The sequence below is a fragment of the Sphaerodactylus townsendi genome, linkage group LG05 (genome assembly GCF_021028975.2).
Source record: "Sphaerodactylus townsendi isolate TG3544 linkage group LG05, MPM_Stown_v2.3, whole genome shotgun sequence".
NCBI lineage: Eukaryota > Metazoa > Chordata > Lepidosauria > Squamata > Sphaerodactylidae > Sphaerodactylus > Sphaerodactylus townsendi.
The window spans coordinates 1,817,869-1,845,032 of NC_059429.1; the positions used below are offsets into that span (position 1 = coordinate 1,817,869).

General features: G+C 46.6%; 1 protein-coding gene across 2 annotated transcripts; it reads right to left on the reverse strand.

Annotated features, from left to right (window-relative positions):
* Positions 1-1,007: 1,007 nt before the first annotated feature.
* LOC125433850 (perilipin-3-like) lies at positions 1,008-27,071 on the reverse strand. 2 transcript variants are annotated; one of them, XM_048498766.1, is made up of 8 exons: positions 26,991-27,071; positions 17,457-17,526; positions 15,730-15,925; positions 14,952-15,034; positions 11,090-11,321; positions 6,756-6,958; positions 4,901-5,032; positions 1,008-2,273 (listed from the first exon to the last, which is right to left on the reverse strand). In XM_048498766.1, exons 2-8 carry the CDS (start codon positions 17,517-17,519, stop codon positions 1,842-1,844), a joined length of 1,341 nt encoding a protein of 446 aa, XP_048354723.1. In that variant the 5' UTR covers positions 17,520-17,526; positions 26,991-27,071; the 3' UTR covers positions 1,008-1,841. The 2 variants fall into 2 exon arrangements, with proteins under 2 accessions (XP_048354723.1, XP_048354724.1); XM_048498767.1 differs by having other exon boundaries at positions 17,457-17,605; positions 26,991-27,043.
* Between the last annotated feature and the right edge of the window lie 93 nt (positions 27,072-27,164).

Here is a 27,164-nt window from a genome sequence, read left to right on the forward strand (position 1 = left end):
CCTGTTCTACGATGAAATTTGAGCAAAGTATACAAACCCCATTTCAAGACTGGAGGAGCCAAGTCTTCTGATAGTTCCAAGCTGATCTTCCTTAGAAATGTGCAAGAATATAGCTAAATATCTGCAGGAAGCCATTAAGTGCCATCTTCCAAAGAAAGGGTGCTAACTTTTAGTCTGGTTCTTTTAACGATTGTATTTACTTTTTTCTTTTTAACTCCATACAACAGCATAAGGCCTGAGATAAGATTTTTTTAAAATGATAGTCTGACAAAAGCTGAGAAAGGTTCCCATCTGCCCCAGTAATTCTAGAAGGGGTGCCCAACAAAGAATAAGAGTTTGGATTTATATCCCCCTTTCACTCCTGCAGGAGTCTCAAAGGGGCTTACAATCTCCTTTCCCTCCCCCCTTAACAACAAACACCCTGTGAGGTGGGTGGGGCTGAGAGAGCTCTGAAAAGCTGTGGCTAGCCCAAGGTCACCCAGCTGGCCTGTGTGGGAGTGCACAGGCTAATCTAGTTCCCCAGAGAAGCCTCCACAGCTCAAGTGGCAGAGCTGGGAATCAAACCCGGTTCTCCAGATTAGAGATGTGCACCTGCTCTCAACCACTATGTCACTGCTGCTGAAGCTGAAAGGTTCTGGACTGCCAGGGGAAAGTATTGCTTTTCTCCTGTGGAACTCATGGACACAAAATGCAAAAGACAGCCAATTGGCAAAGTGGCTTTCAAAGGGGGCTAGCCCCTATTCTGAGAATTACGTGGGCGAGACGGCTACATGTTTGGAGGCGGTGCATCTCTGCGAACCTCTTCTGGAGGAGGACAATAGTATGTGTGGAAAGTGTGTGTGGAAAGACCTTGTTGCTATGTGAGCTTTTCGTGGAATCTGGTGTGCTGGACTTGACAGACCTTTAGTCTGACCCAGCAGGGCTCTCTGGTTTAAGGAAGCAGAAATATATTGACCTGAAACCTGCCGGCACTTTTGACATAAGACACAGTCACCTGAGCATGAAAATGCTGATTAGAAAAGTTTTAATTTTTAACAAGACACTGGCCGCTATGCAAAAAGGTAGAACACACATATCAGTTTCATTTGGGCGAGGAGAACCATTTCTACATTCTGCCCACACTGCTTGTAGTAACCAAATCTACCCATTATCAAGATTCAACACCATGAGGGCAACAGCTCCTCACAAGACAAAAAGATCAAAATAGCACACAGAGCATAGACTTCTCGGGGCTTGCCCAGAATGGTTCAAACGTGCAACTCTGGTTAGAAAAAGACCCAAAGGTGAATGAAGGACAGAATGAAGGACAGAATGTTTCAGTAATACTTAAGGCACCAACAATTCTCAGTTTTTCATAAAATGCCCAAAGCACATTAGAGGCAGTAATCAGTTGAACATCTTAACCCCTCCACACAAAACAACGCATCCAGAAGATCTAGCAGCCCATGTAATTCTTGACTGAACTTTCACTATAGCCCAGCCCAAAAGTGTGTATTTCTGGGTGCTGTAAATGCCCTTCGAGTAGAAAGAGAAAAACCAATTTCCCTGGACATCTGGATGCTGGAGATCCTGCAGAAATCAACTGATCCAGGGGAAAAAATTAGTACAATTCTAGCCACTCAATTCTTACTCAAGCCAGCCAACCCTAAAAGAGGTTGCAGGTGGTCATTCACATCAATTGTAATGGTTAGAAGGCACATCTGAACGTTACAGCTCAAGAGAGACTTTCACAGCAGTGTTAACACCACACGTTCTTCTAGCACCCAAAGCCTTTCCAACACAACTCCCAAAAAACTTTGTACAAGGCCACACTGGACATTCTGGTAAACTGAGACGTAAACCTAGATGTCTTTCTTAGGCTCAGAAGGTGCTTTCGGTGGGCTGCCCAGCTTCCCCTTCGGTTCTTTAGAGGCCTGGACATCATCTTCCACCTTGGAAGTGGGAGCGTCTGGAAGCTCTACCAAGCTGGGGGCAAAAGGCCCCACCACCCATGGGAGGGGAACATGCGAGACCACGTAGTCCAGCACGTCATCCACAGCCTCCCGCGCCTTGGTGACTTGCTCACGACTCTGAGCCAAGATGGCGGCCGAAACGTCCTGGAAGGAGTGGGCAGTTGAAAAGGATGAGTGGAGGTCTTCCACGGTGTGGCGGAAGTGCTGGACTTTGTCCTGGATGCCGGCTGGAAGGCCTTGGACGCTGGATATGAGAGCTGAGTAGGAGCCCTGAAGCTGCTGGGTCACGCCACGGAACATGGCCAGGGTCTGCGACTCAACCTGGGCAAGAGAAGAACTTGGTTTGTAATCTCAACTAATATTAACATAAACTCGTCCCCTGCCCTCTTACCCTCATCATGGCCACCAACCCGTTAAAAACATAAATAAAAACACTTCTTAATAACCATTTCTAACAAACCAAAAACACGCAATTAAAAACAAAGCTAAAACAGACATACAGTAAGTCGGATCAACAATTATAAGAACAACAAGAGTTGGATTTATATCCCCCCTTTCTCTCCTGTAAGGAGACTCAAAGGGGTACACAAACCCTTCCTCTCTCACAACAAACATTCTGTGAGGTGGGTGGGGCTGAGAGAGCTCTGAAGAACTGTGACTAGCCCAAGGTCACCCAGCTGGCGTATATTGGAATGCACAAGCTAATCTAGTTTACCAGATAAGCTTCCACAGCTCAAGCAGCAGAGCAGGGAATCTTACCTGTTTCTCCAAATTAGAGTGCACCTGCTCTTAACCACTACACCACACTTCTGCTTGTATCCTGTTAACTCAACATCAGAGGCGGCCAGCTACTGGCAAGAGGCCCAGAAATTCATCAAGCAGCCTGCAGGTGGTCAAACAGAAGCAGAGTTGTGTTTTATACCCTGCTTCTCTCTCCTGTAAGGAGTCTCAAAGCGACTTACAATCACCTTCCTTTCCCCTCCCCACAACAGACACCTTGTGAGGTAGGTGAGACTGATAGTTCTGAGAGAACTGTGACCAGCCCAAGGTCACTCAGCAGGAATGTAGCAGTGGGGAAACAAATCTAGTTTACCAGATAAGAGTCTGTTGTTTATGTGGAGGAGTGGGGAATCAAACCGGATTTTCCAGACCAGAGTCTACTACTCTTAACCACTACACCACACATATATGTCCCCTCCTCCACAGGTAGAAGATCTGCAACAGACTGAAGGAGCCTAGAGAACTAGCTTGTGGAACTCAAAGCCACTGGCTAAGGTCTGGTCTGCAACATGGTGGCAGTATTTCAAAGGTGGACAGTACTACTTCAGACTACAGGGGTGAACGTCACCTTTTCATTGTCACCCTAGAAATCAAGAAGAAACGCCGGGCCTCGTTTCCCGAGTGGAATGCCAGTTATCCCATTTACAGCGAATTATTCAAGCAGGAAACTATGGATAAAATGCAGTCCTTCCCCTGTTCTGTTGAAAGTAACAATATCTAACGTGCAAAGGAACTGAAAATAAGACCCAGAAGGGAAGCCAAGTGGTCAGCTAGATACAGCTGTAATACCTTTCGTGTCAGGACTACAATTCCCAGCGTGCACCAGTTCCCGCCGTCTTGGTCCCAAAGCGGGAACGCGACAGCCAACAAGAGCCAAGGGCGGGAAAAAGGGGAACCTGCAATAAACACTTTGAACCTGCAATAAATGCTGGAACCGAGGACGGGATCCTCAGTTCCAGCACCCCGTAGCTAGGGCGAGTCAAATCAATAAAGTTTCCCTTCTAAGTAAACTTTGTCTGAGTGGTTTCAGTCTTACATTCTGTCCTTTTATATCACCTCGTCTGTCCTTAGACAGTCTCAAGCAACAGATCCTCCAAGCATTTCTGGTTGCTGCACAGAACTTCCAAAGCACTTTGCAGAATTGAGGTGCCCAGGAGAGAACCCCTTGCTGGGTGGCCCCTAATCTACACAACACCAGTAGGGCGGCTACAGGGCCGCTCAAAGCTCACATGAAACCTTGGCCTCAGGCTCTCTCTGTCTCTCAGCTTTCCCATCTGAAGTGTAGAATCATAGAGTTGGAAGAGACTCCCAAGGGTCATCCAGACCAACCCCCTGCAATGCAGGAACACACAATCAAAGCACTCCTGTCAGATGGCTGCCCAGCCTGTCTTTACAAACCTCCAAAGAAGGAGACTCCACCTCCCTCCAAGGTAGTGCGTTGCCCTGTTGAACAGCCCTGACTGTCAGGAAGTTTTTCCTGATGTTTAGGTGGAATCTCTTTTCCTTCACCTTGAACCCATGACTCCTGGCCTTAGTCTCTGGAGCAGCAGAGAACGAGCTGGCTCCCTCACCAACATGACATCCCTTTAAATATCTAAACATGGCTATCATGTGTAGTTCCCTAATAAACATCTAACATTACCTTTAATCAGCGAGTCTGCTACTTCTTTGCATAACCACAATCTGCCAGTATGTTCCACCAACTCGGCACTCCAAGACACCTCTTTCTGTGCTATGTCTAGCCTTGAAAGCTCTTTAAAAGGGCTGGAGAAAGTCTGCAGAGCCTGACAGATGAGCAGTAGTCACAACAGTGAAGGATAAACCTCCATGTTCAGAGGCAATGTACCACTGAATATCAGGGGCTGGAAGTTAATGGCAAGTGGAGCCAGCATCCAGTTAGCACAGGGGTGTCCAACTGTGGCGCTTCAGATATTCATGGACTACAATTCCCATCAGCCCCTGCTGCCATGGCCAGGCAGCAGGGGCTGATGGGAACTGCAGTCCACGAACATCTGAAGCGCCATAGTTGGACCCCCCTGAGTTAGCCAATGTGGAAACTGGACTAAACGGACCCTCAATCTGAACTCTTTGGATGAGTCATGCCATGATAGAGCCCGTTGGGACAGAACAGCCCCCTTGTCCAGGGGCAGCCACCGTAGCCAAGTTACCTCTGGCTGCACTGAAGAATCCACCGGCTCTTCGCTCCCTGCCTGCTTCTTGCTCCACTCCAACCACATCTGGTTCAGCTTCTCCTGGCCTCCTTGGAGTTTCTGGCCCACGCCTTCTTTGATGTGTTCTACCTGCTCAAACACCCAAAGGAATCTGGGGGTTAAGAGGGAACAACCACACCCACTTCCAAGAATTCCAACCCACCTTGGTTCACACCTGGCCTGAGGCTGCTGCCCCCCCCCCCCGCCCGCCCCCATGATGGACAGTTTCCAGTTCCACCCTGCAGGCATCCCAGCAAATCCCTACCTAAAGGGGAACAGGAAGATCCTAAGTGGCACTGGCCAATCAGAAGCTGTGGAATCCCAGTTAGGTGGATTGGAGCTTTGCCCAGTGAAGAGAAAGAACCCAAATATTTATAGTACAGGGCTCAGAAGCTGAGAGCAGCAGGAGAAGAACAGATATTCTGAGTTACCCAAGAGAAACAGTAAATCAGGGACTGGCAAAGGGATTTAGGAGAATATCCCAAGAAACCAGTCAACCCTATTTCAGTATGCTGAGATTCTTGGGTTTAAGGAGATGTTCTATATGAAATACATCTTTTTTGCTGGTAGAAACAGCCTGTCAGTTCAGTAGGTGTGGGAAAATCATGGCTTCCAAAGAAGAGCCCTCTGCTGTAAATAATCAAACATTTCCTACATTCCTTGCCTCATCCGCCAAACCACTGAGAACTGAGCCCTGGCTGAATCAGAGATGATAAATTTATTTTTGCCTTGTGAAAGGAAGGTGTGGCTGGGAAGGACTCCAGGGTCGATTCCGCACTTGCTTTATCAACCTATGTTCGAGCTGCGTTCGACCTAAGTGCTCCGCACAACCACTGGGATCAACGTGGTTTTGTACCAGCTTCGCCCCGTGTAACGGTCAAATTTCCGCCTCCAGTTGGGAACTACTACTTTTTCAGGGAACCACACTCGAACTCAGCTCGATTCCAGTAAAGTGCGGAATGTCTGGTGCCAGGAGTCCCCCATTCAGCCAATCACAGCTGAGTGTTTCGGGCATGCATGCAGCTGGCCAATCAAAAAACGCCACCTTCATCCCTCCCATTCCTGTGGCAGTTTTTTTTTATAACGTGTGTGAGGATAGACAGAACATGGCCGTAGAACAGCAGCCAACTGGAACGGAGCAGCAAAGAGGCACAGGATGATTCTGCCCTCCGAGCTGGGATCAAGCTGGTTGCAGTGGGGAACAACAATGGCTTCGACCTAGGTTAGTACCCTTCTCAGGGAACTGGGTCGAACCTATTTTACTCATGTGCGGAATCGCCCTCGGAGAACTTGGTCACCACTACTGGAAGGTGTGATGGAGTAAGGTGGGGGGGGGGGGGACTGAAAAACCACCTGGTTGTCACACAGACCCTTCTCCATCTTTGTGCACAGAACCCTAAACAGCTTCAGGTATGCTTGCTTACATCAGCAGGGCATTTAACACCACTTGGTTCCTGCTTTGTCAAAATCCCTTGCCAGCTCCAACCCCAAATCTCTAGTTCTGAGGAGTCAGACCCAGCTCCCATCGTCTTCCTCCTCATTTCCACCAGCCTTCCCACCTCTGAACTTCCCGGTCTTATTTTCCTTTCCCTAGAGCCCAAGTCCTGCTTGGGGTGACTTCCCCGTTCAAACTGACCCCTCCACCAGTAGCTTCCACCATTCTGGTGAACACACCTTCACCCTTCAGCAATCTGAATGTTTGTGAACATTCAGCGACCTCACAGCAGCTCACAAAGTGAAGGCAGGCTATAAACGGAACAGCAGAGTGAACAACCATGGGGGCTTCTGAGAACCCCCTCCAGGGCATCCTTACCAGCTCGATCATCAGGTGGAGTTGAGTGAGGGAGACTTCAGTGCCCTTCTTGACGTTCCACAGCTTGTGCAATGCTTGCTGGTAGGCCCGGTGGCGGATTTTGCTGGAGAGAGACCCCAGGCGGACAAAACAGCTCTCACGCTCACTCGGCTGCTCCACAGGGGCCGCCAGATCAGAGCAATCCACTGAAGCTGCCAATTCAACTGCGAGAGAGAAATCAAGGTTTCAACAGTCACGTTCAAACAACGGCCACCCTGCTAGCTATATTTTTATCCTGCCCTTTCCTTCAAGGTGGCATACTAGGGGTTAGTTTTGTCCTGTGAGGCATTTTAGGGTGAAAGGAAGACTGGACCAAGATGCCTTCCTACCCAGGGCAGAGCGAGAAGGCTCTAACCACTACACCACACTTTTAGAGCTGTTTGGGGCTTGCTAGTTGTGCACTTAAAAGCTAACGTGAAAGGATGCTTGCAGTCAGAAACTACACAAGATTATAGAATCCAGCTCCCCCCTTCTCAGAGTCACCGCTTACGTCCTCCTCAGGTGGACCCGAAGGGCTGGGGTTAAAAGAGGGTAGCTCGGCTGCAGTGAGATTCGCACTAAGGAATTCTACAAGGTTTCGCACCGACAGGAATGTGGACCAAAGATATACTTATTCACAGTTATACAGATACAACTCACTTTCTCTCAATCTGAGCTGACATTTCCCATCATGCCATGATGTAGTGACCTAATTATTATCTATATGCTCTTTTATAGGTTACTACTAAATGAGAACACCTGAGCTTCAGGAGGAGTCTTTTACTCTCCTAGGTGACATGAGTAATCCAGCTCTCTATTCAAACCTAACTTGTTGGTCTGAAATAAGAATATCAACTTATTTTCAGTCTGTAGCAGTTTTTTTTTCAATGTTGACAGATGGGGATTCTGTGAAAATGTTGTAACACGCAAAAAACGCAGCTCTGTATCTGAATGTTTCATCTCCTGAAATGTTCAACTAGGGTGCTTCATCCACTACTGCTAACTTCTGATGCAACTCCGTGTGTTCAGAAACTCCGGGTTTTGCATGTGCGGCACGAATTGTTTTCCCAACGTACAATTTTGGGCACGGGCAAATAATGGCATATACACAATGTGTTGTGTCACAAGTTGTAGATGACCTTAACTGCCAGCTGATCTTTGTTCCAGGGATATCAACCTTGTCAGTGTCCATGGAATAAATGCATTGCGCACACTTGCCACATGCTGTGTGTCCGGGTCTGGTTGTTGTTATCTTTTTCATTTCTTCTATCTCAGTTCGGATTATCGCTTGTTTGATATTCTTAGTGCGTCTCAGTCCAATTAGTGGTGGGAGTCAGCATCCAGGCAGATCGGCAACCGCGTGCCAATGTCGGAGAATACTCTTTTTTATTTCTTTTTTATTTATTCAGATACAGAGCTGCGTTTTTGCGTGTTACAACATTTCACAGAGATCCCCCCATCTGTCAACATTGAAAAAAAAACTGCTACAGACTGAAAATAAGTTGATATTCTTATTTCAGACCAACAAGTTAGGTTTGAATAGAGAGCTGGATTACTCATGTCACCTAGGAGAGTAAAAGACTCCTCCTGAAGCTCAGGTGTTCTCATTTAGTAGAAACCTATAAAAGAGCATATAGATAATAATCAGGTCACTAGATCATGGCATGATGGGAAATGTCAGCTCAGATTGAGAGAAAGTGAGTTGTATCTGTATAACTGTGAATAAGTTGATATTTTTATTTTTATTTTAGACTGACAAGGTTCTCATGTAGTAGAAATGGATTTGGAGCTGGATTACTCGTGTCACCTATGAGTGTAAATGACTCTTCCTGAAGCTGAGGTGGTCTCATTTAGTAGAAATTTATAAAAGAGCATGTAGGTAACAATTAGGTCTCTATATCATGTTAGGATGGGATATTTCAACTCCGATTGAGAGAAAGTGAGTTGTACATGCTTAACTGTGAATAAGTTGATTTTTATTTTAGACCAAAGATATACTTCATCGGCTTCACTGAATTCCTGCCGTTGGGACCTTCCCTGGCACAAGTGATCCCAGGAAAGCTGCCCTTCCTCCAAATTATTTTTTTAGAACTCTCAGCTAGAAGGTACAAAGACAACCACTGGATAAAAGGGTTAAAATGGGATTAAACTAAAATTCAGCGGATCAGCAGCTCTTGGCCATATTGCTAAGTGGAACGCTGTCCTGTAGGAGTAGGCAACCCATGAATAATAATAATAATAAGAGTTTGGATTTATATCCCCCCTTTCTCTCCTGCAGGAGACTCAAAGGGGCTGCCAATCTCCTTGCCCTTCCCCCCTCACAACAAACACCCTGTGAGGTGGGTGGGGCTGAGAGAGCTCAGAAGAGCTGTGACTAGCCCAAGGTCACCCAGCTGGCACGTGTGGGAGTGCACAGGCTAATCTGAATTCCCCAGATAAGCCTCCACAGCTCAGGCGGCAGAGCGGGGAATTAAACCCAGTTCCTCCAGATTAGATACACGAGCTCTTAACCTCCTACGCCACTGCTGAATAACCCCCGGCACAGGCAAGATGAGAGATGGGAAGAGAAAGAAACCGGAAGTCAAGTGGCTCACCTGCTCTGGCAGGGCTCTTCCTACATTCTTTTGGAGAAATTTCATCAATTGGCTGTTGTGTGTTCCGGGGTCTTGTATTTTTTGTTCCTAACGTTTCTTCTGCATCTTTGCAGGTGATGTCACAGTGAGACACGTTTCTCTCTGTGCCGTGCCACAGATGCGAACAAAATGTTAGGAGCAAAAAATGGCAAGACCCCGGCCACACAGTCTGGAAAAACCACCACCACCAGCTGATTCCGGCCGTGAAAGCCTTCGACAATATGCTTCATCAGTTCCTAATACACGCAGCTTTCACAACGAAGATGTCCCATCAGTGTTTTATTTAAGATCTCCTTCAAGGGCCCAGCTGTAGCAGTCCCTCACCCTGACCTGGATGGCTGAGGTGAGCCTGATGATCTTGGATCTGGGAAGCGGAGTTGGATGGGAGACCATCCCGGAAGTCCAGAGGCAAGCAACGGGCAAACCACCACTAAACGTCTCCTACTTGAAAACACTACGGGGTCCCCTTAAGCCAGCTGAGACTTGTGTGCACTTTCTACCACCCACCAACTAGCAGATCCCACCCCCCCCCCGAACTCTGTACACAGGACTCCCCCCGACCCAGGAGATGCAAGATCCAGGATGGTTCTGTTTATAAATATTTTTGCTTCCTTAGAACATTGCTTGGTGATCTATCACAGTTAACATAATTCCAGAAGGCTCCCATTAATTTTTAAAAAGAGTAATCAAACTGCTTTGATAAATGAGAATACAGAACACTCAGTTTTTTGAGGCCTAACAGGGAAATTTCAAGCTGTGCTTTATGCCAAAATATGGAGGCGTTCACCACGAAGTGTGGGTCCCCCCACTTTGACCTCTGGCACCGGGAGTCATTTCGAAGACTTGGTACCTTTCCTGTATCACAATGTAGTCCTTAATACAATGTCAGAGTTTACACGAAGTTGGTAGTTCTTAACACATGATGACTGACAGATAGACAGATCATATTAAAAAGGAACACCAGGTTTCTAGCCCAAATCCTTTTGAATTCTGATGCGGGGCAGCAGGCGCAATCACAAAATGGCAGCGATTGAGTTGACATGTCGCCCTAATAGCAACTCTTCAGCTTGTCTGACAGAAATCGGATGCTTTTTAATTTATTCAGAAGCCCAGCATAGCCCCACCCAGTTTCTAGAAGCACTTGCCAGGCACCAGGAAAGTGACACCATAGAATCATAGAGTTGGAAAACACCCCAAAGGCCATCTAGTTCAACCCCCTGCAATGCAGGAACACACAATCAAAGCACCCTGGACAGATGGCCATCCAGCCTCTCTTTAAAAACTTCCAAAGAAGGAGACTCCACCACACTCTGAGGTAGAGCATTCCACTGTCAAACAGCCCTTGCTGTCAGGAAGTTTTTCCTAATGTTTAGGTGGGATCTCTTTTCCTTCACCTTGAACCCATGACTCCTGGTCCTAGTCTCTGGAGCTCCAGGAAACAAACTTGCTCCCTCACCAGCATGACATCCATTCCAATATTTAAACATGGCTATCATCATGTCACCTCTTAACCTTCTCTTTTCCAGACTAAACACCCCCAGCTCCCTAAGCCTCCCCTTGTAGGGCATGGGATTCCAGACCTTCTACCATTTTGGTTGCCCTCCTCTGGACCTGTTCCAGCTTGTCAATATCGTTCCAGTTTGTCAATATGCCTCACAGCCCACAGGAAGATCTACTACTCACACAGCTCTTTCTCTGACACAGGGAGGTACTGATTCATCAAGTCTTCTGACATATCCAGCACGGCATCCATGCCGGTTGCCACCATCTGACCCACTCTGGACTCCATGACGGTATTCACGCTGCCCGACACCACCGACCTGGTCATGTCCATGACCCCGCTCACGCTGCTGGCCACAGCATTCTTGGCTCCATTGACAGTACTCGAGACTACCTCCTTGGTGCTGGCGACCACCTGGAAGATGAGAAGTTGACATTTCAGGACGGGGAGAAAAGGGGCACACATTCCTTCCATCCTTAAGGGAAAAAAGCTCTCAGGGGTGGGGGCTTCCGTGCTAAATACACACCCCCTGAATCACCAGCTGATAAAAATCAACATTCAGGAAAACACAAAACCAGGCAGCATGAGGGGCAGGGAGGGAATGAAAGAGCATGCTGAACAGTGCTTCTCCGAGCAATATTTAGTGTTAGAAAAAGGATTTCCCTGTTTTAATTCTGTGTGGGGCAGGGGGCCAAGAAGGGGGAGTGCATATGGGGATAGCTGGACTGCAGACCACTGTGGGGTGAAATTTAACTGCTGTGTTTGCTTTGCGAGAGAGCTTTAGAATTATGGTTTTGCATTTATTCAACAGTGACTAGATCCAAGCTAGGAACTGTGGAGGGGAGCTTCAGAATCAAGGTGCTACCACCGAGAAGTTCCTGGTTTGCTGCACATCTCACCTTGGAGAACACAAACATTAGTCTAAAAATGCCTTGTCATTAGGGGACTCCACAGGTAGACTTCAAGAGATTCCCTTCTCTAAGTGCGTTTGTGACTGCAAATCAGGGGACGTAGGTAGCATCTGGCATTTCTTCATTGGTTGTGAGAAATAAAATGCAGCCCAAGAAAAATGGATTATTAGATATGGCCCAAAGTGGAGCCTTGCTGTAAAACAGGAACTTGTTGCAAAGTTATTAGCAGATTCTGATCCAAGTGACATCCTGGCAGCTGCAACAATTTTGTCTTCGGCATTTAATGGCATAATTCCTTCATTTTTAAACTGCGTAATCCCATGTACTTGTAATTTTATGTACATTTTATAAAACTGTAAAAGTAAATCCTTTATTGAATTCTGTGTAGGTGAATTTTAGATGTAATGTTGTTTACAGCTCAATCCAAAGGGCTCTGGCAGGCGGGGATGGTGCCGCTGCCATGTCGTCTCCAGAGAGCTTCGAGGTGTGGCGGGAAGGCAACAAATTGCTGAAACTGCCCTGGTGCCTAAAAGCTCCCATAGGGCTAGATCCGTGGTGGCGAACCTTTGGCAGTCCAGATGTTATGGACTACAATTCCCATCAGCCCCTGCCACATGGCCACCATTATGCTGGCAGGGGCTGATGGGAATTGTAGTCCATAACATCTGGATCATGTTGGTTTGCTAACACTGGGTTAGATGGACTTATGCCGCCCTTTGGGTGACGTGGTCCGGTGACCTGTGCTGTGTGGGCATTCCGAGCTCCAACCGGGTGTATGCAACTAAAGCCACCCTGGATGTGAACATCCCTAGCCCACCCCCCAGCTGCACTTTTCTACAGCTTTAAGTCTGTGCTTCTCTGTAGGGCACAGGCTCTTCTGGGTCCACCCCCCCCACCTCCCTGCACCAGCAGGACCCTGTGCCAGTTCTAAGAGCCCATTACCCCTCATCCCCTGGATTGGGTTGTTATAGGAGCAGCAGTGGCGTAGGAGGTTAAGAGCTCGTGTATCTAATCTGGAGGAACCGGGTTTGATTCCCCGCTCTGCCACCTGAGCTGCGGAGGCTTATCTGGGGAATTCAGATTGGCCTGTGCACTCCCACACACGCCAGCTGGGTGACCTTTAAGAATACAGCTTCTCGAGCTCTCTCAGCTCCCACCTACTTCACAGGGTGTTTGCCAGAGGGGGAAGGATTGTCAGCCCCTTTGAGTCTCCTGCAGGAGAGAAAGGGGGGGGGGTATAAATCCAAACTTCTTCTTCTTCTTCTTATACATGCATCCTTTTCCTATTGCTCGTGCATTAAATAAATGCAAAACTATAATTCTAAGGCTCTGCTGCAAAGCAAACACAGCAGTTAAATGGCACCCCAGAATGGCCCACAGTCCAGGCTATCCCCATATACACTCGCCCTTCCTGACCGCCTGCCCCACTCCTAATTTAAACAGGGAAATCTTTTTTCTAACATTAGATGTTGTGTCACTCTACACAAACACTGCTGAGAGAGAAACATTACTGATTACAAAAAAAAAACCCTTCAACAAAATAGGAATCCCCAATTCATTTTTTGGTGTCTCTAGTGTCAGACTCTCGAACGTGGAAATAACAGAGACCGTAGAAGAGTCCAAAAGCAGTTTATTCCAGGTGATATGAAGAGTAACAATGTAAAGCAGGATCTGAGCTAGAGAGCTCAGATCCAGGACTTATATCCTTTATTCCCCCTGGTTCACCACCACACCAAATGTCCACTATATGCTCTCATTTACAAAGAACCTGGGAACTCTCCTGAAGATGGCTACAGATTGCTAGGAAGGGAAGAGGGAAACAGGAAAACAGTTGCAAATCACACACAGCAAGACATCAATATAGTGACAGGCATGGTCCTGACATCTAGCTCAAACCGTGGCCTTAAACAACTTTTTTCCCCATTTAATGTTAAATTACACATGCAAATTAAAGGAAGTGAAATGGGATCCTCAATTACCCCAGAAGTTGTCATTTCCTATGCGGGCAATTTGAAGCTATTCTGCTAGTAAGCTTTTGCATATTTGTATCATTAAATGGTGGTGACGTCTTGTCAGGCCCCGCCATTCTGGGCCTGCCAAAGCACCTGAGACATGCCCGGGCATGCCTTTCAGTGGCTGGGCTTGCATCAGCCCTGTCTCAGGCCAGAGGTTCAGCTTTCCTGTTTTGCAGCAAGGTAGTGAATAGAGTTTACCGGTTCCTCCTAATCTCTCCTGGCCTGGCCATTCCCCAAACAATGTATCTACTGCAACTGTCCTCAACTGTCCTTTCTAATGCTGATATGGGGAATGCAAGAGTGGGGGCTACCTGATTGTAATTGCAAGGTTTATACTGGGAGCCAGGGAGCTGGGACCTCAGTCTCAGCCACCTGGCCATATGGGTCAGACACTGTTTCAATAAAGCTCTAAAAACCATTCTAGAGTCTTGTTACTGACCGGGGTACTAGGCCCTTACACATCTAGATCATGTATTTTTATTATGGAAAGGTGACCACCAAAGTTCATTAGAATTTCACGTCTGGCTGGATGCACAAGATAAAAGTATTCACATTGACCTCCATGTGGATCAGAAGGAAATCAGTCAGTTTGCAGACTCCCAAGACATCGCCTGCAGATCTGATGCCAATGGAGAATTAAGAAGAGGTAGCAGTTCTTATGATGCAAGAGGGTGTCACGGTCAATCAGCAACCACACTGTTCCTTGCTGGCAACCCTTTGTGTTCAAATGACAGACTGGGTCCAGCCATCACAGAGATTGGTTAAGCTGTTGCAGCCAGTTTAATCAGAAGCTTCAAATTAATTCCACATTTTGCCGAATGCACAAAATTAAATATGCAAAAGTAAATTTCTCACACCCAACTAGTCGGTCAGCATGAAGCAGTCAAACCCATTTCTTCCCAACAATTCAAAAACATTTGCATCGTGCACAAAAGAAGTTGCAACAGAATCAAGCACCCAGACATGCTAGCTCTCTACGTGCGGGAAGGTTTTGTATGCTCAATTATGCAAGCATGATGGTGCAGCTCAGATAGATTTGGGCAGTACTCAGAAGGGTCACTGTTACAGCACTGAGCCCTCGAACTCGCACCCAAGGGGGACTGAACTGAAATACTGACCTTCTCAGACGGCTGCTGCAAAATGGGTAGTTTTTCTTCCAATTTATCTAGGCTCTTGCACGCGTACTCGTTGGCTGTTGCAACTAGAGGAAGGAAGAGATGGATGTCTGTTTCCTTTGGATTCTGAGAGCAGAAGAGCTCACTCCTTTCCCCAAGTTGCTAGTCCCCATGATGGCAAGATGCTTGTACTTGGGTACAATATTAGTAAGCTGGCTTTCCAAAGATGGCAGCTCACAAGGAGCTTCACAGCACCACAAAATAAACTGAAAAAAATGACGCTGAATAACAGGTTTGCTTTTTTTTTTCAAAGGGAGACTCTCCATCTATTGGCACACAAAATAAGCAGTGTCCCTTTTTCTATAAAGCGCGCGCGGGGGGTGGGGGGTGGGGGCAGAAGAGCACAAAGGGAATTCCGGAGAGGACAGGAGCATCCCACACCTCTAGAGAACTCCCTCGATAACATGCCTTGCCACGTTTCTAGTCCTCAGAGTGGCAAGGTGGCCAATATTAAGTAAAACCTGACACCCGGTGATCATGGCCTCAGCCTTGCCCAGTTTCTCAGCCCTTGTTACTCTGACTGACAAGCCCGCAAAACAAAGAACTTGCATTGAGCAGAAATCCTGGCCCTTCATGTAATTTTGATACAGGATGAGACATGCAGTGTCTTCTTACGACAGCTGAGTGAATTTTCGGCCCCAGAGAAGCAAGAACTCTTACACCTGACACACACGTGTACTAGACACCAGACCTGCCCCATACATGGAGCAAAGTCACTTACTCTGAGGTTCCAGCTTGGCCAGTAGGGGCTGGGCCCCACTCACAGCGGCTGCCGTGAGGGTCTTCACGCTTTTTTCTGCCACATCACAGACAGACTTGAGGTAGGGGTGGGTCTCTTTTGTGGAGGCATAAGCCGAGGAGACCATATCATAGGTGGAGCTCACCAGAGGCAGACTGGCAACTCGAGTGACCACATTCTAGGAAGAAGGGGAGAGAGTTCAGGGGGTCTGGTTCCATTCTTGAAATGAGAGATCCAGATCGGTTCTCAGAATCATTTATATTTTGAAATAAAAATCAGCATCAAAAGAGACCACCTTCTCTGATGTTACATTTCCTGGCAACAGCCAGACGCTTCCCCACAAACAGTGTTTGTAGCAAAGATGCCCTGTTGATGGCTCACAGGTAGTCTGGGGCCTGCTTCTCACACGGAGGTTCTACTGAGTCTTCTGCACAGACCTCTCCATTCTGAATTAGACAATTACCCTTTGAAAGCCATCTCAATTGGCACCCATCAGTGTATTCTGCATCCTTACGTATGTCCCCAATTTGCCATCCTTCAGTTTTACTTGGGAACCCCAAGTTTTGGCATTATGACAGAGACTTCTCTCCCTTGAAACACCACATCCCCGAATGGTCGGTGTTTCCTCACAGACCTCCAGCCCACAGATCATTGGGATGGCTCTGTTGAACAACTTTCCCCAGTTCTGAAGTATCCTCCAAGACATGGAATTCATCACAGCAGCTGGAACTGCGCGCGCGCGTGTGTGTGTTTGTGTTCCAGTCTTCCCTATGTGGCCAAGTCAGAGGTGCCAAAAGTCTCTGCCAGCGAGCGGTACCTCTTTTTGTACCCAACTGAACTGGCAGCTGGCCCATCTAGATTTCCTAGTCCCAAACAGCCAGCAAATTGCCCATATACAGTACTTAATTACCACTACCCTGCCGTCCCTTTGGGCTTCACAATTACAGTCGAATCAGAAGACCCAGCTTTGCCTCTGTTGGCAGGAGAAGAGCAGGTTTACAAATATTTCAAAAATATAGAAATTGCTAGCAGCAAAGACCATGTTTCGGGGACCCCAACAAATGGTGGTGAGCAAGCATTTCCCCCGGTAGCAGGACCCCCAAGGAACTTTAGTCTAGGGCTGACAGAAAGTGGAATGAAAGCTGCCACAATCCTCGTGTACAGGAACAAACGGAGAGTCCCAGAGGTGGCTCCACGGCCACGTCTCTCTCTGGTGTGGTGGGCGGGCATCAATGACACAGGAGAAGTGCAGGGACCCAGATTTCCCTGCCAAAAGCAGATGGTCAAATGCATTTCCTGCCAGCCACCTGAAGCAGTGCAGAAGAGTTCTGCGGGAGAAAGGGCTAATTTAGGTCCAAGGCTGTCAGAATCCCCCAAACTGCCACAAACTCATGTAGAAGAACAGTAGTTTATTGGTATTGAGATCTTCCCTGGTCAGACGTTGTAAATCCAAGGTTTGCTCAGCCCCCTATAGTTAAAGTAGGACGAAACCCCCCCCATCGCGGGAGATGCGCTACTAAAAAAGAACTGCAAACAAGATAACAGTGAAGACAGCCAGGCAGCACCTTGGGCAGCACCTGGTACAATATAAAATCATCCAGAAGACAAAGAAAAGTCAGTTAGAAATGCAATTAACCCATTCCGCCACCCTCAGCGTCCAGAAAGCAGCAAAAGCAAATCCCCTGAATAACCGGCCTCCTGCTTGTTACCTGCTGCTCTGGCTCTTTGTTTTCGGCAACCGTCGGGCTTGTGATGTTATCTTCCGAGGACATGGTGCAGCTGGAAGAGAAAGAATCAACGTTTCTTCTTTCAATCCAATTCTGGAAATCTGAAGGCAAGCACCACTATCTTAAGATGCCTGCTAAGAATAAAGCCATCCTTGTTCATAGAAAACAATGATAGTAGGCAGCCCCAACAGAACCTCCAAGTCCAGGGGCAGTATACCAGTCTAGGCCCTGGAGGAACTCCCTTCCAAGCGCTCCACTAGGATTATGGTTGGGGGAAGCAATGGTTTCCCCTTTCTTTCTTGTTGTAAAATAACTATTTATTAATCAACTCTGTACCTTCCTTATGATGGGGCCCCTGACCAAATCTGGCACCGTTTAGTTTTATTACCAGTTTATTATCAGTTTTATATTGGGATTTTAATGTATTCATATATACATTATACTGTTATGTTCCTACTGGAAGTCACCTTGAACTTGACTTGTTGGAAAAGGGTGGGATATAAATCAAGTAACTCAATATCAGCTGCTGGGCGACCAAGTGGCCACTGGGTGCTCAGAAAGTCAGGGCAGGAAGCCATGTGGCCAGCCACTTCTGCTAGATCCACCAAGAAATGGTAAGGCCCCTTCCGTACATGCAGAATAATGCACTTTGCAGCTGGGTTTTGCTGTGCAGAATAGCAAAATCCACTTGCAAACAACTGTGAAAGTGGATGGAAAGTGTATTATTCTGCATGTGTGGAAGGGGCCTTAATGTCTCTTGACAACTGGCTGAACAAGTCATCAGCATGCATGTATCTTCTGTGTATAAGAGCAGTCTATCTTTATCTACCAAATGCCAAGGAGGGTTGCTGCTTTCACTCCCTAGAAAGAGGACAGCAGACTCTTGGTCTGCACCAGCAGGGCAAATTGCACACCCTGAAGTAAGAGCTGTTCTAATCCTCCCTGCAATTGGGAGCTCCAGATCCCTGGGACCTTCTAAAGAACCGCTTCTGCTCCAGCCCCCCCATCTCTTCAGCCAGCACATACATAGTGGAGACTTTTCTGGAACGCAGCTCCAAGCGGCGGGGACAAAGAGAACTGTGCCAATGGGCTAGACCAGGGGTGTCCAACTCTGGCGTAGTCCAGATGTTCATGGACTACGATTCCCATCAGCCCCTGCCAGCATGGCCAATTGGCCGTGAACATCTAGGGCACCAGAGTTGGGCACTCCTAGTCTAGAAGGTGACACCAATTGCTTTTCTCCTTTCAACTGTCATTTTACACACAACGTTGCAGGTTTAATTAGACACAGCAACTGTGTCTAATTAATTTCCGAATGACGGTTACTGCAAACCTTGAACCAAACCATCAAAACAAGAGTTTGATGAAAAATGGGAACTGCATTTTTTATTTGAGGCTGAATCGATCATGTAAGAATAATAACAGTAAGATTACTAATTTATTAATGATTAAGATATAAATAATTGGTTACTAGATACCTGTTGCTGTTTTGGAACTAAAAGTTAGAAAATGACGAATTTTAAAACGATATAACGTTCTCCTTAAATGATATTTGGTGTTATAATTTTAAGATCCAACATGTCAGAGTTTTTATATATACACACACACACACACACACACCCCTCCCTTATGGGTAGCTGTATTTCTTTTTTTTCCTTTCCTTCCTTTCCTTTCTCTTTCTCGATATCTTCTTTTGTTTGTGAGTTATATTTGTTCCTTTTCCTTTCCTTTTTTCCCCTTTCCTTCCTTTCCTTTCTCTTTCTCGATATCTTCTTTTGTTTGTGAGTTATATTTGTGAGTTATATTTGAAAAAATTAATAAAATTACATACATAAAATGAATTATGGTTTACTCAACATGTGAAAAGAACATACTGAATTCATGAATCATACAGTGGTGGGGGAAGGTTTATGAAGTGTTTACTGCCTGTGAAATCTCTCCTCCCCGCCATTATATTTCTTCCAGAGTCTATTAAAAACATTTTATCCCATTGAGCTCACACCACAAATTTCAGTGAGTTTCTAGTGCTATGTAGCACCATCTAGGACAGTGATTAAAGCATGGTTAACCTTTCGGCAGAGAGGACCGAAAGTGCCTGAATTCGCAACCCAAAAACTCAATTTATATTTATCTTAAAGTGCCAACATGGCAATTTAACCTGAATACTGAGGTTTTAGTATAGAAAAAACGGCTGGCTCAAAGGCACACGTTACTCGGGAGTAAGCTTGGTGGTAGTTGGTGGCTTTGTTTCGAAGCTAACTCCGTGCAACGCGCTTTGAATCCAGGTGAATCACGCAATTCTTAGAGTGGTTTACTCAAGAAGCAAACCCATTGCCAGCAACCGAAGCCATTTACTCTCAGGTAAAGGATAACACTTTCGTTCTTCCCATGAAAATCAGTAGGGTTCTAACAGCACTTCTAACAGGGTTTACCCTTTACCACTGCTTCCCCAAAATCCAGGTCTTCCGTCTTAGGTTTAATGCTAATGAAATGCTTCCTGAACAATTACACTATTATCGTTACATGATGAACTCTGTGCACGCGTGCGTCTGCCACACAGAGGGCCTTCTGAGTGCCACCTCTGGCACCTGTTACAGGAGTTCGCCACTACTGATCTAGGAGACCTAGGTTCGAATCTGCACTCTGCCACTTAAACCTGCTGGGTGGTGGCCACCCTACAGGCTAACCAGTATAAATCAATTAGGATTTACTTCCCATCCTGGAGACCAAAGGAGACATTTTTTCAGAGGGAGCTACTAGTTTTGTTGCCTAGTACGAATTAAGATTATGAACATTAACATCTCATAAGTCCATCAAGTTTCAGTTATCTGTCCTCCACCCAGAAGTTCTCACTCTTCCTTACATCCGTCCGGCAGGGACCTCCACCTGCCTGCATCCTTGTGACATCTATCTAACGGCGTGCTCCTCTGGACACAGACCGCTTGAGCTCTTTTCGAACACAATAACTGCGCTACTTCGATTAAGATCTTTGTGCCTTGTGCCAAAACCAGAACTATGAAAAATAATGCTTTGAAGCTGGAGCCAAGTCACCTTCTGCAAAGAGCTGGGCCTAAGGAGATCAGGTAACAAAATCCCACATCGCGCTTTCCACCCACATTTCCTAAACTAATTTCTGCCTAAACAGCAGCCAGCCTGCTCCATTTGTCTGGCAAGTTGGTTTCTTTCCATTGTTAGATTCCAAACACACTTGGCAATCTAATGATCACCGGCTGCCTTGTTTACTTCTTCAAGACCCAACTTGTTTTTGGTGGACAATAACTGGACTGCTCCAAAATAGGTGCTCCTGTGATGTCAGACAAAGGGCACAAGATTGTTGCTGGGGGGGGGGGGGACAGATCTAGGTAGGTCAGAGGTATCCAACTCTGGGGTTTCAGAAGTCCATGGACTACAATTCCCATCAGCCCCTGCTGGCATGGCCAATTGGTCCATGAATATCTGAAGCCCCAGAGTTGGACACCCTTGAGGTAGCTGCAGAAAGAACAGGATAACCCCAGCATGTGGCTGCACAGGAAGGCGTGAGCATCAGCACATCCATGCGCTGTGCAGGGGGCTGCCAGTTTTGAAATCTCAGCACATGGGCATCTCCACCACACCAGACTCCATGCAGTGAGGCAGGCCCAGCGGATCACAAAGCTGTCCTCATCCAAAGCTTCTCTCAACCGATGGGCGTGGTGAAACAAGGCAGGGCTTTTTGGGTGGTGGCCCCTTCCTCCCAGAACATCTTCCTGAACTGCGCCAGAATTTCCAGTCCCAGTTACACACACATCAGTATGCAACAGCTTGGCCAATTGTGTGCATTTGTGTTTTCTAACAGCCAGCAAATTTAACAAACTCCACACTCTGTTTCTGAACATCCCATCACTGTTTTAAAACCGTTACCGGTGATTATTCTCGGCACCAGTTATTTTTAACGTTGTATTGGCATTTTTAGTTTCATTTCCACACAAATACCAGCCTGTGGCTGATAAAGAGTGTTACTGCTGCCAATTTAATGTAAGCGATGCCTGTTTTACAGCTCCTGTTTTAATACACAATGATTTTTTAAAATGGCTTTAAAGAGTCCATCGGATGCCTTGAGCAACTTGGAGAGAGTTGGGATAGAAATGAATAAATAAATATGCTCTGAACAACCAGGAAAAAGAGCACAGAACGATTAAATACGTATCAGATTCTTCTCCTGGCCATTCAAAACTACTGGAACCACAAAGTCTCAGAGTAAGCGAATTTTTTTTAAAAAACTTCATTTTATACTTTGGCTTCCTTCCCAGTGGAGACATAGAGCTGCTCACATGGTTTCCTTTTTCTCCCTCACAACACCCCTGCGAAGTAAGTCAGGGTGTGCAACTAGCCCAATATCAGCCAACAGCCTACAGTGGTGGAGTGGGAATTCAGGCCTAGGTCTCCCAGATCGTGCGTAACTCTCTAACCACTATACCATGCTACAGGGGTGTCCCAGGAGTCCCTAGCATAGTGTAAATAGCAGGGGTGAAAAGAATTCCAGGGGCATCCTTATTTCCCAGATATTACTGTCAATCTCCAAATGGAAGCAAAGGGGCGTGTAGGAACCCGACCGGGAAACATGGGGCCTACTTCCAGCTGCACCAAAGAGGCTTCCTGATGACTACAATAGAGGACTGCCTCTATTTTTGAACACAGCTGCATTTTAAATTCAGAATACTGCCTGGTGCTCCAAGATTTAGGAAGCTAAATCAACCAGGGTGGGGGGTGGGATTCGAGTGAGTAGGCACAAAAAACAAAAGGGATTCTCAGGAGAAAATGTCACACAGGGCGACTGCCATGAAAACAAGCAACCTTCATTTTGTGCGTCTAACAGGGCTAGTGACCCAGGCGAGGAAATGTTACTGACAAGGTGTTCTTACAATATCAGTGTATTGTCGAAGGCTTCACTGCCGATTATTAGAGTTTCGGGAAAGTGGCAGTAGTTTAGCAGCATGTTTCGATTGCCTGCATCTGTGGCTGGCATCTTCAGATCCTCCGAAGATGCCAGCCACAGATGCAGGCGAAACGTTAGGAGAGAATGCTGCTAGAACACGGCCACACAGCCCGGAAACCACACAGCACCCCAATATCAGTGTAGTTTATTCCATTTATACCTTTTTTCCTGGCAAAGGAGATGCTACCTTTTGGAACACAGCTTCTCCCATGAGGACTAGGAGCATGGCCGGTTCATTTCAAAACTGGAGCTGCAACTACCATTTTATGCAGCTTTTAGCACCCTTGAGAGGAGGAAACAGGAAAGTGAAAAGGGGATCCCTGGAGGGGGAGGGGGCCTCTCTTTCTGGAACCCGCTGGAATCCCGCTACGCTTGCTTAGTGTATCAACTCTGCCCTGGTTGGCCAGCTGCCCACAGACACAACCTGAGCTTACTCATTTAGAACAGCAGAGTCCTTTCGACACTCATTCTAGTGAAGGTCAACCTCTGGAGAATCCGAACAGCACACTGCAACACAAGGTTAGTCACTCACCCCATGTTCCCCGAAGGAACTAGTCATGAACGGGTTTGCTTTCCACATGAATCCTTCTAAGTTTTGCAATCAGGAAGTCATAAGTACAAACTAGACAACCACAGGGGATGAACTGGCCAGAGTTTTGACAACTGACTGGATCACCCAGCACCTTCAGCCGGCAGGAAAGACCATCTAAGCCAGAGGCCAAGTTTAGAATACCAGAATGGCTCTTTTTGAAAATCAATGACACCACAGGTTTCTAGTCCTCACTGAGGGAAGGCTGGAAAAGAGGAAAAATGGGGACAGTATAGAAAAAAAGAAGAGGAGTTTGGATTTATACCCTCCCCCATTTCTCTCCTGCAGGAGACTCAAAGGGGCTTGCAATCTCCTTCCCTCCCCCCAACAAACACCCTGTGAGGTAGGTGGGGCTGAGAGAGCTCCAAAGAACTGGGACAAGCCCAAGGTCACCCAGCCGGCATGTGTGGGAGTGCACAAGCTAATCTGGTCCACCAAATAAGCTTCCACAGCTCAAGAGGCAGAGCGGGGAATCAAACCCAGATCTCCAGATTAGAGTGCACCTGCTTTTAACCGCTACACCATGCTGGCTCTCAGTAGCGGACACTTCCAAAAGTAAAGACATGATTCCCCTCATTATTGTCTATATGCCAACCCCCAGGTGGGTCAACCATAATGAAAGTCAGGTGGGTTGCTTAAAAGTTAGCCATCCAAGCAACCACTGGTATGGCTAAGGGCACTATTGTACCAGTACCCATATTATTCAATAAACAATTAGAAATAAGCAGCAGTGATGTAGTGGTTAAGAGCAGGTGCACTCTAATCTGGAGAACCGGGTCTGATTCCCTGCTCTGCCACTTGAGCTGTGGAGGCTTATCTAATGAACTAGATTAGCTTGTGCACTCCAACACAACCCAGCTGGGTGACCTTGGGCTAGTCACAGTTCTTCATAGCTCTCTCAGCCCAACCCACTTCACAGGGTGTTTGCTGGGGGGGAGGGGGGAGGAGATTGTAATCCCTTTGAGTCTCCTTACAGGAGAGAAAGGGGGGATGGTATAAATCCAAACTCCTCTTCTTATATTAAATCTAACATAAACAATATCTACACTGGCTTATTATTGTGTGACAATTTACACAAAGATTCCTAAGCCAAGCAGCCCCTCTACAAAGGGGCTTATTGAATATATTGAATATCACAGACACTGGTACGACTGCACCATTAGCCATACAGGTGCTTGTTTGAATTGCTAACCTCCAGGTGGAGTCTGGAGACCTTCCAGAATTACAACGCATTTCCAGACTACAGAGATCAGTTGCCCTGGAGAAAACGGCTGCTCTGGAAGGTGGACTCTATGGTAGCATCCCCTGCTGAGGCCCCTCCCCACCCACCCCTCACCTCCAGGAATTTCCCAACCTGCAGCTGGCAACGCAAAGACCACAATTTTACTCTTGCAGCAGAAATGTCCCGGCCCTGGAAATAGACCACAACATTGTGTACTCCCTCTCACACATCTGCCACCAGCAATCACACCTGAACCAAACAAGGAAAAGGAACAAACTGCATTTAAGATGATGCAAAAATTATTCCAAATGTCTTTTTTTTTTACTGTTGAGTCACGGCTGACTCAACGGTGACCTCACGGGGTTTTCAAGGCAAGAGATGTTCAGAGGGGGCATCACAGCTCTGGTATTCCTTGGAGGTCTCCCATCCAAATGTTTTCCAGGGTCAAAGTGTGACTGGCCAAGGTCACCCAGCAAGCTTCCGGTGTTCAAATCCGTGTTTTCCAGGTCCTAGTCTGATACCTTGACCCCACATTTCTGTGTTTCCTCTCCATTAGAAGAAGAGGAGTTTGGATTTATACTCTCCCTTTCTCTCCTGTAAGGAGACTCAAAGGGGCTGACAATCTCCTTTTCCCTTCCCCTCTCACGACAAACACCCTGTGAGGTGGGTGGGGCTGAGAGAGCTCAGAAGAACTTGTAACTTGCCCAAGGTCATCCAGTGGGCGTGTGTTGCACATAAGCAGATAAGCCTCCACAGCTCAAGTGGCAGAGTGGGGAATCAAACCCAGTTTTCCAGATTAGAGTGCACATGCTCTTAACCACTGCTGCTCTCTTTTGATTTCAAAGTTCATATCAGTAATGAGAAGAGGAAAACACAATGAACTGAAAGTTTTGCTCCACTAAATGCAAAGGAATTAAAACAATTTCTAGCTCCAATTTTTGCACCATAAAATGCAAAGGAATTAAAACAATTTACTTCACCTCTCCAAATTGAGATGGCAGGGCCCTTATGGACAAAGGCCTGAAGAAGTCTGTAGTATTGTAATAATTATATTCTTCTTCTTCCACCTTCATAGAACTATCTATGCAGCCAGTAATGTAAGGAATTTCGCTCTCTCTACTCTAGTGGACTGCAGACAGGAGGGACCCTCCCTTAGCCTCACATCCATCCTGTGAGGTAGGTCAGACTGAAACACAGTGGTTGGTCCACCATCTTTTTACACTACTGCACACCAGCATGCAGGAGCCAGTATGGTACCATGGCTGAAGTGTCTGGCTAGGAGATGGGAGACAGAGGTTCAAATCCCTACTCAGTCATGGAAGCTTGCTGGGTGATCTTGGGCCAGTCACACACTCTTAACCTACCTTGCAAAATTGTTGTGAGGCTAAAATGGAGGAGAAGAACAGTATGAACCCTTTTTTGGGGGGAGGAAGGTGATGTAAACGAGGCAAATGAGGTACATGTGTAGATTTGAACACAGGTCTCCCCAAACTTGATCCAATACCAGCCCCACAAATATCACTGAACACAATGGCAATTTTAGAAATTAAAACAAAACGCTTTGATGCCACAAACTCTCACCAGGACTAAAACAATACGGATGGGCTACAGCTATATACTCATAACTTAAACGCAAGGAATGGTAAAACCCAAACTGGGCACATTTTAAATCGGCTTAAGCCAAAACTTGTTCCCAGCAATTCAGTTTGAGATTCAGCCTGAAATTTAGCCTGCAATTTATTATCTGAATTTTAACCATGCCTCCAAAATAACACCAGAAATAAGGTGAACACACTCCCAGCATCCACTTCTCCTTCATAGGAATTCCCTCCCACTTTAAAAACCACGTTTCCTTACAAATAACTCCAGCCTGCTGCATAAAACTTACTCATCAAACCCCCACGTCACCACGTGTCTATGTCAGTTCGCCAAAAGCAAGCTAGGAAGTTAACGGGCAAGCCAGCAAGTTCTTGCAACAAGAATTTAAACGTCAATAGGGAAACAAAAAACACTCATCATTAAACAAACAAACCAGCAGTTTGGGGTGCAAACAAATTTTGTTTTCCCACAAACTGAACGTAGTTTTTTAAAGCCCGAGTTGCTAAAACTTTGTTTGCAGGAAGGGTGGAGAAAACTTGCTGAAATATATGGGGAGGGTTGGTTTTTTCTTTTTTTTGAGAAAACAGGGGAGAAACCGATAAAGCACCCCCACTCCACCAAGTTTACAGCGCTAAGAAGAAAAGCAGATTCCAGCCACTCTTTGTTTGGACTTTTCCATCCGAGCCGGGGCAAAAAAGAGAGCGATGGAGTTATGGAAACCTAAAGACAACAAAACCCCCCAAATAACCCGAGGTTGTTGTAACTCTATGAAATTGCAGCGCTCCATATTAACCCAACTACAAACTGCACGCGATATTTAAAACACAAAGTTACAACTGTATAAGTCTAGTTCCAATGCGACAATATAACAATACCCAGCAACACACAAAAAATGCATTATTTTTTGACACATTATTTGCCAGTTAAGGCTGTGGATAGTATCAATAGGCACTCCTCCCCCCCTCCCCCCTTTAGTCACCCACCAACTTAACAATCAACTCCCGCTCTCTCCCCCAAACCGGAAGATCAGCAAAGTTCCTCTCCAAGCCCCACAGGAAAGACTTTTGCTTGGAAACTTAATGCGTTTGGCAACCCGCTCCATCGGCACCGAACCCCGGAGAAACTTCTTACCCCGGAGGAATTACTCCGCTGCGCAGAAGAGTCTCGCCACTGGAACACTCGACCTTGGAGTAAGAGTTGTGGGCGTGGTTAGAACGCTCCTGGCTTGCTCCATTTCAGCGCGTCAGGACCAATCCCGTGAAGGGACGCCTCGGCCACAGCCAATGGGGAGCGGCGGAACGCCAA

Coding starts and splice junctions, on each gene's coding strand:
- LOC125433850 (XM_048498766.1), bottom strand. CDS start 17,519: ATGTCCTCGGAAGATAACATCACAAGCCCGACGGTTGCCGAAAACAAA. Junction 11,322..14,951: donor TGCAGCAGCCGTCTGAGAAG/GTCAGTATTTCA, acceptor CTCATCTTCCAG/GTGGTCGCCAGCACCAAGGA. Junction 6,959..11,089: donor TGTGTCAGAGAAAGAGCTGT/GTGAGTAGTAGA, acceptor TCTCTCTCGCAG/TTGAATTGGCAGCTTCAGTG.